Source organism: Sipha flava, unplaced genomic scaffold (genome assembly GCF_003268045.1).
Source record: "Sipha flava isolate LNK unplaced genomic scaffold, YSA_version1 49_pilon_pilon, whole genome shotgun sequence".
In the NCBI taxonomy this organism is placed as follows: Eukaryota; Metazoa; Arthropoda; class Insecta; order Hemiptera; family Aphididae; genus Sipha; species Sipha flava.
In genome coordinates, this window is record NW_020273360.1 from 1,266,379 (window position 1) to 1,280,495 (window position 14,117).

The 14,117-nt window shown below is 24.5% G+C and overlaps 1 protein-coding gene across 6 annotated transcripts in view; it reads left to right on the forward strand.

Annotated features, from left to right (window-relative positions):
• LOC112690326 overlaps nucleotides 1-14,117 on the forward strand; it is a 149,860-nt gene that overhangs the window by 73,131 nt on the left and 62,612 nt on the right. For 3 of the 6 annotated variants that reach the window (XM_025564309.1, XM_025564310.1, XM_025564315.1), the window contains one exon: nucleotides 1,166-1,222. The exons of the other annotated variants lie outside the window; for them this stretch is intronic. In XM_025564309.1, coding sequence (XP_025420094.1) covers nucleotides 1,166-1,222 — 57 coding nt within the window. The remainder of the gene's footprint in view (nucleotides 1-1,165; nucleotides 1,223-14,117) is intronic. 6 annotated transcript variants of the gene reach the window in all.

Sequence of the window (14,117 nt, forward strand, 5' to 3'; positions counted from 1 at the left end):
TATATATATTTCATATTCACAATTAAAATTAATTACCTTTTATCTGTACCTTTATTTAATGCATTAACTAGCGGTCTACAAAAATATAAATTGTTCATCTCGTTTAATGATTTATTTATTACACTTATTGTGGAGAGCAGGTACCCTAATAACACATATTTTTCTCCCTGTAGTATATTCAAGGCCTGAGATATAGGTTTCATAACCTAATATTATTCGGAAAACAATAAAATTCATGTTATAAAAAATGATATTGTAATAACTATGTAAAAATTACTAAATTAATAGATTAAATTTCTCATTTACTTTGCAATATTCATTTAACGCAACTTCACAAGATTTTGAAATAATTGGCAATTGCAGCTCAATACAGATCATTTCAATTTTTTCTATATGATTCACAATACATTTTATGGCATCATAGTAAGATTTCCACCTAGACATACAATAAAATAATAATACAATTAAGACAATTATTTGTACATCTTTAATTTTTAAATACTTTTATTCAAAACAAAAAAATTCTAATTTATAATTAATAAGTAATAACCTTGTTGAATTAGGTGTAATAAGATATCGACCTAGGTATTTTTTTTATTTAATCAGCATAAAGCGTTGACTGATTTTGTTTGTTAAACAGTTTTTGACACTTCCCAAACACTCTCTTACTTATAAGTCTATATGTAACATCCTTTTCAGTTTCACGTATATCGTTCACAACAATCAAATTTAAGGTGTGTGCTGCTCATCTTTGATGGGGAAGCAATGAGAAATCTAAAGACTTTTCTATGTTTGGTGATTCCAAAACATTTGTTAATTCTATCATTTCAATGTTTGTTGGATCAATATCTATTTCTACTATTTCTGTGGCATCAATTTTATCAACTGTGTGATCAGTTTCAGTTTTATTTTCATTACTGAACACTCTAAAGAATAAATTTACATAAACAATTAATTATTTTAATCTATAGTTGAAAAATATTTAGAATACATTATTCTATTAGTTTATAACTGTAGCAATGTACTTTATACACTCATACACAAATATAATGTCTAATATAAAACAACAATATTATTTTATTTAAAAAATTTTATTAATTTAATAAATTAGTTTAGTTATTTTAGAATCGTCATCAAAACCGGAACCGATTTTTTTTTTTTTTAGGAACCGAACCGAAACTGGAACCGTACAATTCATCAAGGTTTCGGTCCCTGATTTAAAGTATGAAATCATACATTACACTTATACTTTAACTAATTATGTCATAGAATATCTATCATAGTTATTCTAAACAATTTTAATTTGATGTGTTTAAGTATAAAATTCATTAAAATCTAAAATATATTATAATGTTTTATTTATTTTAAATTTAATTAATTATTTATTTGTACATACAAGGCTATTGTAGAAACAGACGAACCAACATTGAACGCGTGTAACTGTAAGACTATTACTAAACTTTGAACCTTACCAATTTTATTGATAATCTTAATAATAATAAATGTACAATTATAATTTTATCTTACACGATAAACATACATGAACACTGCAGTCTCCAACAACAAAAAGATCAGTTTTATCTGATTTATTGCTATAATGGACAGTAAAATAACGATATTGTACATGTATGAATGTATCAATTTGACACATTAACGAAGTGATGTCTGGCAATGTATAAAATAACTAGTTAAAGTATAAATTATATACATTATAAAAACGTTTTATTTATTACATAAATTATCTAGTGATTTCATAAACTAACTGATTCAATACTTAGACTGTAACATATATATATATATATATATATACAGTAATACCTCATTAATACGCTTCCGCTTAATACGCCATTCTTCTTAATACATGAATTGCTTCTGGTCCCTGGTACTCGTATATCTTTTAACATTGAAAAACACGTTTAATAAGCTCCCATAAATACGTAATCCGGCATAATATGCTCTTTTTCTGGCTTCTCATACCTTTTAATATTGAAAAAAAAACCTGATTAATACATACATACGTCGATAAAATTTTGATTGAAACGTTTATCTTATCAATAATGTAAAACTTCTTGATATTTTATAGTTAACATCATGCCATTGATTTACCATACACTCATACTATATTTAAATACTAGTTGTGTTCGAACGTTAAAGTGGTGCACGAAATAGAAAACGCAGATTTACACATTTTTGATTTTCATTGTTTCGTATTATTCGGGTATAGTTTGATTAATGGCAAGAAATGTGGCAAAAAAAAGTAATGGTTCTAAAATCGATTAATTTTGAATAATTCTAATTATTAAAGATTTATTTAAAAAAATAGTACGAAATAAATTATTTATTCTTGTTTAAATTGTAATTATTTAATAAAAATAGAAGGTATTATGAATAGTTAAAAAAAAGAATTATAAATATATATATCAGCCTATTTATGAATCTATAGAATAATAGATTTTATACTATATTATATATTGTAAATATTTCTTTGAGTAAGGTTAAGTCATTTTATTCCAACTCATAGTAAGACACATAGGGAAAATGAAATGTTCAAAGAAAAAAATGGTATAACGAAGAATGCCGACAAGCAGTAGAAAGACGACGGATAGCCCGAGAAAAATTCATCAGCGTAGACAGTACAAACAATATAATCACAAGAGAGCTTTATACTTTAGAGAAGAAAAACTGTAAACGAATCATTCAGAGAGAGAAGAGGAAGTATCTCAATGAGATATTAAAAGAAGCGGAGAATAATCACTCACAGGGTAAGGCCAGACACTTTTTCAGGACGATAAAACAGTACAAGTCTTTCAACCCAAGCCTGAAAATCATCAGAAATCGTAACAATGATGTAATCATGGATTCTAAAAAAAAAGTGGCAAGGTAGAAAGAATATTTTATTGAACTATTAAATGCAGATAGCCCAGACAATGTTACGATTAGGGAAACACATTATGGAGCTGAACCAATGAGTTTCGGTACTTAGGTGCAATATTGAGTAAAAACAATGATTGGGCTAGTGAAATAGGTGTAAGGTTAGTTAAAGCAGAAAGAGAAGCTCTCGCTCTGAATAAGTTTTTAAAGTCAAAAGTATTCTCCAAAAAAAACGAAAGCAAGACTGTACACAGCAATAATAAGACCCATACTCACATCACATATGGGTGCGAGGCATGGACTACCACAAGCAATACCGAAAGAAAACTAAGAACTTTTGAGAACAAAATATAGAGGGTAATATGTGGACCAGTGTATGATAATGAAAAATGATCACGGAGGAGAAAATATAATAAAGAGTTGCAAGAAGAAATGGAAATGGCATCAGTAGTAAGCTTTATGAAGGGACAAAGGATTCAATGGCTGGGCCACATGTGGCGGCGTAGCGAAGATGATATAAATAGAGTAATCCTGGAATGGAAGCCTACGGGAAAAAGACCTCGAGGACGACCAAGAAAAAGATGGTTAGATGGAGTGGAAGAGGACCTGCACAGAATGGGAGTCCAAAATTGGAAAGAGTTAGCCCAGGACAGAGACAAATGGAGTGATTTAGTTATGGCGGTGAAAACTCTTAAAGAGTATTAGGGCCGTATGAAGAAGAATAAGACATAGTAAGAATTTGTTAACTATTTAGTAATATTGGTAATATTGTGAAATATTATGATTTAATGAAATAAATATTTTTAATTTAAAATTTAATTTTAATTAGGAAACAAAGTTGATACTGGCTACTGTTGTAAGGAGGCATATTGTAACATTTGCACATATTAAACGACTACACGAGTCACAAGTCACAATAGGTACACAGTCTTACATAATACCGCACAAAAAAGCCACAAAATATAAATCACATAAAACAAATCACTTTGATTACCGAATTAAAGTACAGACTAAAAATAATTGTATGCTATAATAATTTTGTAGTTGCTTACTGCCGTGCCAGGTCGCCGCATGTTGACAATGTCATATAAAATGGATTTCCTACTGTTTTAGTTTTACAATGTTGAATAACATGTCTATATTGTTACTGTATGTACATCTGACTAGAGGTTTATTTTTATTTTATTTATATTATCTGTATTCTAAGTATAAGAAATATAAAAATTGAAACAATGCGTTAATTATAGATAATAGGAGGCATTAATATTTCCCGTTGTATGAGTTGGCTAAAATCGAAAAAAAAAATTACAAATATTATATGTATTATAGTGTGGGATTTACGTAATAAAAATCACTCACAATTTAATTTAATTAAAATAGACACTATATTATATAAATATGTATGTACAAATATCGATACGCGTTACAATTGCGGAGGAATTGCCGAATATATCGCGGATTGTACTCACGGACTGACTGACTGAGCGTCTGACCAGCCGGTATATATATATATATATCGGCGTCGATTGTCTAGAACATTCTCGAAATTACCTTAACGAGATAATAAGTCTTAATATACACTTTTACTTTGGTCGGTGCACATTAAATTATACGCACAGATGAGTTAAAAAAAGTTGTACCGTGAAGCATTGTTAGCTTATATATTTTGAACAACATAGTTTTAAAATTCACTCTTAGTTTTCCTAGTGTACACAACCTAATGTATTTGGAACTTGAAAAATCTTTAATTTGTAACCCATACACCTGTTTTTGGTACTTTTTACAATAAACAATAAATATTTATATCATATATATATATATATATATATATATATATATATATATAAATATAACAAAATTAATATTTATTTATTTATGAATTGTTTGAGAATAAGATAAAATTTAAATATTTTAAAATGGTATATTGGAGTTTTATATGAATTTTTTCATGAAAAATTTTATTTTACCACCAAAATTCAGTTAGATATACTCGATTCTTGACTAACCTTCAACATTTATCTATTTAACAGTTCAAACTGAATGCCTTTATGTTCATGACATTGCGCTGTAAGATATAATATAGCGGAACCATTAATTTTTCATATATGATACTCTCTACTCATGCGTTTACTTTACAGATTACCCGTATCAAACTATAAAGAATCCCAAAAAACGTGATATGCCAGTTAAATCTATACATATTGCACATATGTTTATATTTTATTAAAAGCCCAACATCTGGAAAAATACATTAATATTATTCTTTATAAATGGTATTGAGGTATTAAATTATATTAAAATGCATGCTATGTAATAAAAATATAATAAATAGATAGTTAATAAAATATTTCTATTTTTAACAATCATTTATGATTTTATGTTAATGGTTCTTCTTCTATGAGTTCCTACCCGTTCCTGATTTTGGATATCATATTGGCAATGGTGTTTTTGTCGTTATATATTAATGGATCAATGGTTTTAAAATTCGACTTAAAACTGTTTTTAAAAACAATAAGTCATAGTCGAGGCACGTGTATTTACACATTTTGTATACATTTAAATTATATTTTATCGATATTAAGTACTAACACATAAAAAACAAAAAAAAATAAATATAAAAATACATTTTTATTATAATTTATTTTCATTACTTATTTAATTTGTGTAAATTATATTGATAATAAATATTTATTTCATGATATTCAAATATTTTTTCGGGTGTTTAAATCATTTAGTATGTCTCTTTAGCTGAACGCAACCTATTGTTTATTTATTATTAAAGAAAGTAAATCGATAAATCGTATATTTTCCTTTGATCAATACATGTATCACATTAACTTATTAAGACACTATAAATATTGCCATGCATTTAAGTTTCTACAAATAACATATATAAATGTATTTTTGTAGTAATATATTGTTTAAATATTTGCATATGGTTTTTGGAATAAAATTAACGGGAAGCCTATACAGTAGTCTATATTAAAATAGCTTTGGGTTTAAGTTTCATATAATTACATGCAGCGTATTCTGCAGTGCTTATATGACAGATTATCCAGGTATTCAGATACTGTTATGAAAAAAATATATTTTATAAACTTTAGTTATGTTTGTCTTTAAGCAATTAAAATTTAAAATTAAATTGTTTATTTGATAAATTAGTGAACGTATATGAATTTTTTTTTATGTGTATTTCGTCATATTATGTTTATTACATTACTATAATTATTATTATTATCAGTGCTGGATTTAGTTATTGTACTGATGTAAGCAAAAAAAAAAAAATAAATAAAATATTGCTGCCTTTTTAGGTACCTATATAAATGAATTACTTTATTTTATATTTTTACAAAATCTTTTACTATTTTTGAAACCATCAATTTATAATATAGTATTGAAATGTTAAGAACTAGCTATATGCTTTGATAAAAGGTACTAATTATTGATATTTTTTTTCAAATTATCAATTTACAAATTATAAATATAAAATAGAAATATAGTATTAATACATGATCCATGTATTATATATGTACCAAAAATAAGATAAATTAATATATTAATTGAATACAAATAATATAAAGTTATACTTTAGAATAATACATTTTTTTAAGAACTTTAAAATTATTAATCTACACACTTAATGTCTTTCATCATGATTTTTAAGCTGCAAAATCTTTAACTATATCATCAAAGTACATTTTTTTTAACTAATTCTGTCTCCATTGCTAATAAACTAAATTTAACCTATCCTCATTCGTGCTGGACCTTAAATAGTTCTTGATGAGTTTTAGTTTAAAAAGTGTTTGCTCAATAGTGCAGTTAGCTATGTCAGCTTTAGGAAAAATTGTTTCCAAATTATGACAGTGAATTAACAGTGATAATTCAATGAATTTATAATTATTTACATGTTTAACTAAAATATTTTGAAGATAAGACTAAAATGAAGACATTTAAAAGTTGGTTTCCAATTAAAAACGCAGTTCGCCTTTCAGGCATTTCGTCAACTATGTCTCTCGACATTCTATATTATATATATAAATAACTTAATCACCTACCCTAAGGAAGCAATATTTACGGACTAAATAAAAGACACGTCCTTGCTAGACGCCCACCAGAATCGATACAATCGGTAGGTACCCGTATCGGTAACATACACTGAATATAACATGAATGGAACGGTCGATAATCCATCTTTGTGACACGTCTAGGCCAATATTACGAATGTAACACAACACTGGAATTAAACCACTAGTTTTAGCTCCACAATACAATACAATTAGGGTTGTGAATATTCTGGGGGTCTTTAAAAATGTACAAATTCATAACAAAATTAAATTACGGTTGAACATAAATTCATAATGATGTTAATTTTTTTTTTTTAAGATAATTTTTTTAATGACTTTTAAAATTGCTTTATTATTTTATTAAATTAATAAGTTGGCAAATATTTTTATCAATATTTAAAATTGTATCATGCTTATAAGTGTCATTTTATGTCAAAAGTATTAGAAATTAAGAATTAAATTTGAAACGTGCGTATTTGTTCTTATATAGGTTATTCATTATTAAATTTATTAGATTCACCGTTGTACTGAAAAATAAACTTGGTGAATTATTATTTAATCACCTTATCAATATCGGAGACTAAATATTTTGTATAAATTGTATAAATAATATTTGACAATAATAATTCGTTCTTATTATGAAACTTGCAATATATAGTATACGTACGTAAAATTAAAATCATGTCAGAAAAATAATATTTAATTTATCTTATCTATCCACCTTTTGCTTTTTCAATAATGTCTATGCAAATAAATTTAAAAATAATAAAAATAACTTGAATGAAAAAAGAAAAATCTAAAAATATATAATCGATTTTATTACGTTGTCCAAAATATGGTATTTTATTATTTGTTTATAGGTACATTTTTTAAACATACTCTTAAATTTAATATCAGAAAATAATAATTGAGATTCTTTTTGGCAATAACGTCATAAATACAAAGCACTATACTAGTTTGGTTTTATTAATAAGCTTTTTATATAAGTAATAAATCTTGGTAATTATTTAATTTTGATTTTATAGGAGTAAATAGAGTATTTTTAAATTTAGTCTTATGTGCAATAATGGCATTTTCATTTTTGTTAAAATACATTAATGCATAAAAGACAACTCAAGTAAAATTTTTCATAAAATTCATTAATGTGATAAGCTTTAATTTATTGAAATAATCTTGAACTCTCTTGAATCCGATCTCTTAAAATAATGAATAGAACTTCGATAATAAGTCTTGACGAATCACCTTAGATCGTTGTATATGCGTGTACCAACTGTATATATATATCATAAAAAGCTACAATTCAATTTTCGAGTTCAATAAATTTAAAACTAAATTCTACATATATATGGTATTTGAAAACCATAATTATGAAAACATAATGACCTATTAGTACCTTAAATGTAAAAAAAAATTCTGTACATTACAATATATTAAGGGTAACATAATACGATTTGAACATTTTTACTTTTTTTTAACACAACTGAGTATAGTCATTAAGTTATTTAAGAAAAAAAAAATAAAAAAACAATAATAACCTAAAAATGAGCGAAACACATTACAATGATTTATCTTATTTAAATCAACTTTCATACATATGATTAAATTAAGGGATCAGGAAAAAACAATAATATTAAAAAAAAAAAAATTGAAAAAATCTGATTTTTAAAACAACTTGTAATTTGTTTTAAAAAGTAAATTAAATTTTTTATTTTATTCATTTTATCAAAAATTAGTTGTATTACCATAATACATTTTTCTCAATTATTTTGTTCTTTATATCTTAATGTTCTGAGCTTTAAAACTGTAATACTAGTTCAGGAATATTTACTATTATCGTTCTTCCCTGTTGCCATCCAAATTATAAATACATAAGTATTCAAAACTTTTAAAGATTTTAGTTTTCTATATTTATGACATATGAACGCGTGTATCTTTGGAAATTTATCAATGCAGACATTTTTTTTCACTGTCAGGTTTTTATTTTTGCTCTAATAGAAGTTTAATATAATATTGTAATCTGTTACGATTGATCGCTGAATAAACTACTTTTACCCAACTACGATCACATACTTGGCGTATTAAAAAATTTTATAACTGGTCTTTATTAAATATCACCTAATTATGATTCATAATATTAGGGCTATATATAAAATATAGACATTATATTTTACATCAATATTGTATATCAATATGACAGCAATTATTTTATAATTAATTCATTGATTATAATGATATTTAATACTTAAAAAAAACATAAATATATTTATAAAACCATCTTATTAACTTATTACTAATATAAATGAGAATGAGAATATAATAAAATGTGATTTACACAGATTATGTAGTATGTAAAATTAAAATTTAGTACTTATTTAGCTATTTAAGGTGTTGAACTTTTTTTGTATTCAAGTAGGTACTAAACTAATGCTAAATACTTTTTAGTCATTCTCTATAATAAATATTAATTTTTCTTCATTTAATATTATTAGAAATCAAATAATCTGTCGTTCATTAATATCTAATGAATTAATTAATTAACAAGACCTATCATTATATTAGATATAAAAACTTGACACTTAAACGTAAGAATTAAATTCCTGCCAATTAAATAGTTTTCCTAAAAAGTAATTATCTTGAAAATTATACTTATTAATAATAAGTTATTATTATTTAAAGAACTGTAAAGATTGTTCAGGAACGACTTTATAAAATTCAAAACATTCACAAAACTTCGATTATCTCTTTGAAATTTAGATTAACTCCTTAATGAGTCACCGAAAAGGCTTATTTTATATATTAATATATAAATTATACATCATTATGACCTTAATTTTTTTTTTTGTCATCTTATTTTATAATACATTACTAATATAACGTATTTAGACAGCTAGAAAGTTCCATCGGTTAATCATAATATATTTACAAAACAAATGTTTATAAATGTTTTAAATACAATATTTGATTTTTGTGGAAAAAATAACATATTTACGTTCACAGTATTCTTAAATCGGTATTGTATAAAAATGAATATTTATTGATAATCCATTATTAAAACAATTAAAATTTCATCCCATGTGTTTTTTCATCAATAGCGAACCTTTAATAATAACGAAATAGCATCACCAGATCTTAACAATGCCGTGTTATATCTAACAATATTACAGTATTTTGAGTTTCCTGTACATGGCAAAGATTAATTTTGTTTAAAAAATGATACCGCTTACAATAATAACATTACTCCGTTGTGTTGTATCATTGAAACTGAACGAATTTTATTCATTTTAACAGAGATATTCGAAAGTTATTCAAAGTCATGAATGTATCAAATTGAATACATATTTAATATAAAGATTTGGTTTCGTAAATTTTTAGTGATGTTAGAAATATGTTATTTAACTTGTTAAAATATGATATTGAAAAAAAAAACACTGTAGGGTTATAAGAAATTGTTGATTTTTTTTTTTTTTTTATATAAAACTGTAACAGGGCACATTGCCAATTTTTCAATATTTTCTGTGTAAAATAACGATCGTTAATATGATGTATGTATTACTTCAAAAATAATATTTACAGTATAGTGTTTTGTGTTTTAAAAATAATAATGAACATAAACTTTTTTTTCATGATGAGTTTTATTGATATTTAAACTGTAACACAATAAACCACGTGTTTCTCTGAAATTTATCGAGTATTAAACCTTTTTAAACACAAACGTTTATGAATATGTCCCCATTCATAATCATATATAAATCATATATATATATATATATATATATATATATGAATAGATAGTCTTTGAAGGAAAAACAAATTAATTAACGTACGACAATTTCTTTAGTACCCATATAATAAAAACTACATTTCAAATAATTTAAACAACAGAAAAAACTGTTGCATTTAATTACAATTTTATATTTTAAGTGAATGTAATAACAAACATAATGTACCTATAATCTACATAAAATTGCAATTTATGAAATAATATGTTTCATATCATTATTGTGATAATTTATATTTTGAAATATTATATAATCTGAACAAAGAAAGAGAGCAAAATAGTAAACTAAATAATAATTTTCAAATAAAAGTGCCATTCTTGAGTGGCTTCTTTATCAAGTTTTATTCATGTCTTTAATTATTTAGCAAATACTTTTATTGGGCCAGTAAGGCACGGATTGAGTATGCATTAATAACTTTTTTTTAAAAATTTATATAAATCAATGCTAAATAAATTGTATAGAAATTAATTGTTAGAAATGATAGCTGAATTATTTTTTTTAATAGTACATTTACAGAAAAATGAAAATAATAATCATTCATTAACTTCAACAAAAAATTTAGAAAAAAACATAATATTATTACAGTTTTAGGAATAACAGCTACAGTTGTTTGCATTAATTTAAATTAGTTTCATCATTGTCGATACTAAAACAACTTATTAGAATTTAAATAAAAATTCAAAATAAATTTGAAAATTATAATATTTTATTTTTATGAAAACACTAAGACAAATAAGAATATTTTTTAAAATATATAGATTTTTATTTTAGTTAAAAAGGTATAGTTTTTTATTGAATTCTTTTTAAATATATGATACTAAGTTTTAAATAACAGCATTTTCTTAATATAAAATATTTTTCCACAACACGTTCCAGCTGTATTGAATTAATAATAAATGTTTAATATTTTTCATGAAAAGATATGTATTAAAAATTATTATTTAGTGTGAAATTAATATAAAAGAAAAAATATATGAATACCAAAATATTATACTAATGGACGACGTATAAAGGTTAAACTGAATCACTTAGTTTTAAATAAATGTCGATGATTATTAATAGTGTTGGGATGCGTTACATTAACAAAAACAAAAAATAAAAAAAATTAGCAGATAATGAGTTTTTACGCTAAAGAAAAAAATAAAGATTTTCGTTAATTACAAATTAATTTGATTAACTCAAGGCCTACATTTAAAAAATCTATAGATATTTTAAAATACTTCCCATAAAACATGCTATTTACATTTTACTATCTCATAAAATAAATAGCTGTCATTTGTATAAGCTAGTTTGACACAGTGGTTAATATTTTACATATTTATTTCATTGGCGTGTACATTTCACTAAAAATATTAGATAAGGCTCAAAAATAATTTCACTGTGATTTAATTTAACTGCTATGGTTATATAAATATATATGGTATATAATATTTATGCAATTTTGGTTGATAAAAAAAAAAAAGTATAAAGTTGTCTTTAATAATTCAACTTTTACTATATGACTTTTTACTTTGCAGGTGACAATTGGTATTGTTACTTTTGCTAACATTTTACTTATTGAACAATTAAACTTTTAATGGAATTCGATTCACTTGGAAATCGATATTAAACTACAATGTACATGATACAAATATTCAATTCCATAACTACCATCCTGAGAATCGACATTTTAAGGTTTCTTACATTATTCACCACTAAAAAAAAAAAAATTATTACACATGTAACATTTGACCAATCTTTATTTTTAATAATGCAAGTAACAAAAAAAAATGTTTTGGTACCTTTTATCTTTTGCAATAGTTATACTGATAAATGGGTGATTGAGGTAAATTCAAGAAACCTTTTCTTTTTTTATAAAGTCCTGACAAAAATAATTGGCGAAAATAAATTTAACGTTTTTTTAAAAATATATCAGTATTACACACCTTTTTTATATTTATTATATAATATTATATATGCACAATAAAATGTAATATAAAACATTTTCAGTATATATTTTCTAGACATTTAAACACTATATTTTGATTGAAGATCTTGACATCATTTTAAAATTAACGTGATAATATTTATGAAAACAATGATTTTTTAAAATGTAATTAATTCATGAGTACAACGATAATGAATTCAGTTTAAAATTCAACGGGTCGGATGATTTTTTGGTGAATTTTTAAATGAACACATGTAAGTAAAGAAACAGAATATGCCGCACTATATATAAACCATTCTTTTATTTCCCTTGAGTCACATAACTGCTAATGTAAACATAACACCGTCCTTATATTTTTTTTTAACGACTTCTACATGGAAATATTACTTATTTAGTTACTTTTGACGGTGCCTATACTTCCGTCAATACTTAAAATAATAAAAAGTGTTTATATAATACAACGAGCCCATGCCCGTTTATTATGTAAGCCGAGTAGGAACTGTATTCCAACATTCTAATGAAAAAGCGAAATATCACAATATGTTTATACATTTATTCTTATTCAAAAATATGTTAAAATATCGTTTCTCAGAATAATGCAGGACTGCCGCGAGTCATTTTAGAATTCAACCAATATAATTTAATGTAAAATCTGACAGAAGTGGTTATGTAAGAATAATGTAAAAATAAATAATACGATAACAATAATAACGACGATTGAAAATAACTAATTGTCCTAAATACAGTATTAACATTGCGGTTATTTATATCCTTACAAAACTGTATGTTAGTTGACTGTGGATAACAATGAAACATAATACATCAATTCAGAAAAATATTCAGATAGATAAATTATACGAAAAAGTAATTTTTGAGACATTGTTGATTTACCTCAACAGAAAATATTCGATCTGAGATCATCTATTCACAACTTTGAAGTTCGTAATGAATTTCATGACAGGCTTTTACGGGCAGAATATCTGAAAATATTTTATTTAAGTTCCTAAGATTGATGGTAGTTAATCGGAATAGGTTTCTAATATAGTTTAATATATTATCATAGCTATTTCATTAAAGAAAAAAAATTACTTTACTAGTAGAGCTATTCGAATGGGGATAAATTCGCACCAGGCCTTCATTGGAGTTTTAATTAGTTAAAAACATGTATTATGGAATCTGTTTAAATAAAAATTCAAACTAAACCACATTAAGCACTGGTTTCTTATGATGACATTCCTTATGGCGGATTTATTTCTTATTACAGAGTTTTCTTTTTTATACTGTTTTCCTTGTACTCATAAGTTGTTTACTTTAGTTATTATTTTAATATTATTATTTCTTGTTTTAATATATGTTAAAAGTCAAGGAGAATATAACCAATAATTGTTTAAATTTAATTTATTTTTAGCTTTACGGATATTTTATTTTCAATATTATTTTGTGTTTTGAAACAACGAAAAGCCTAAGAAAAATATA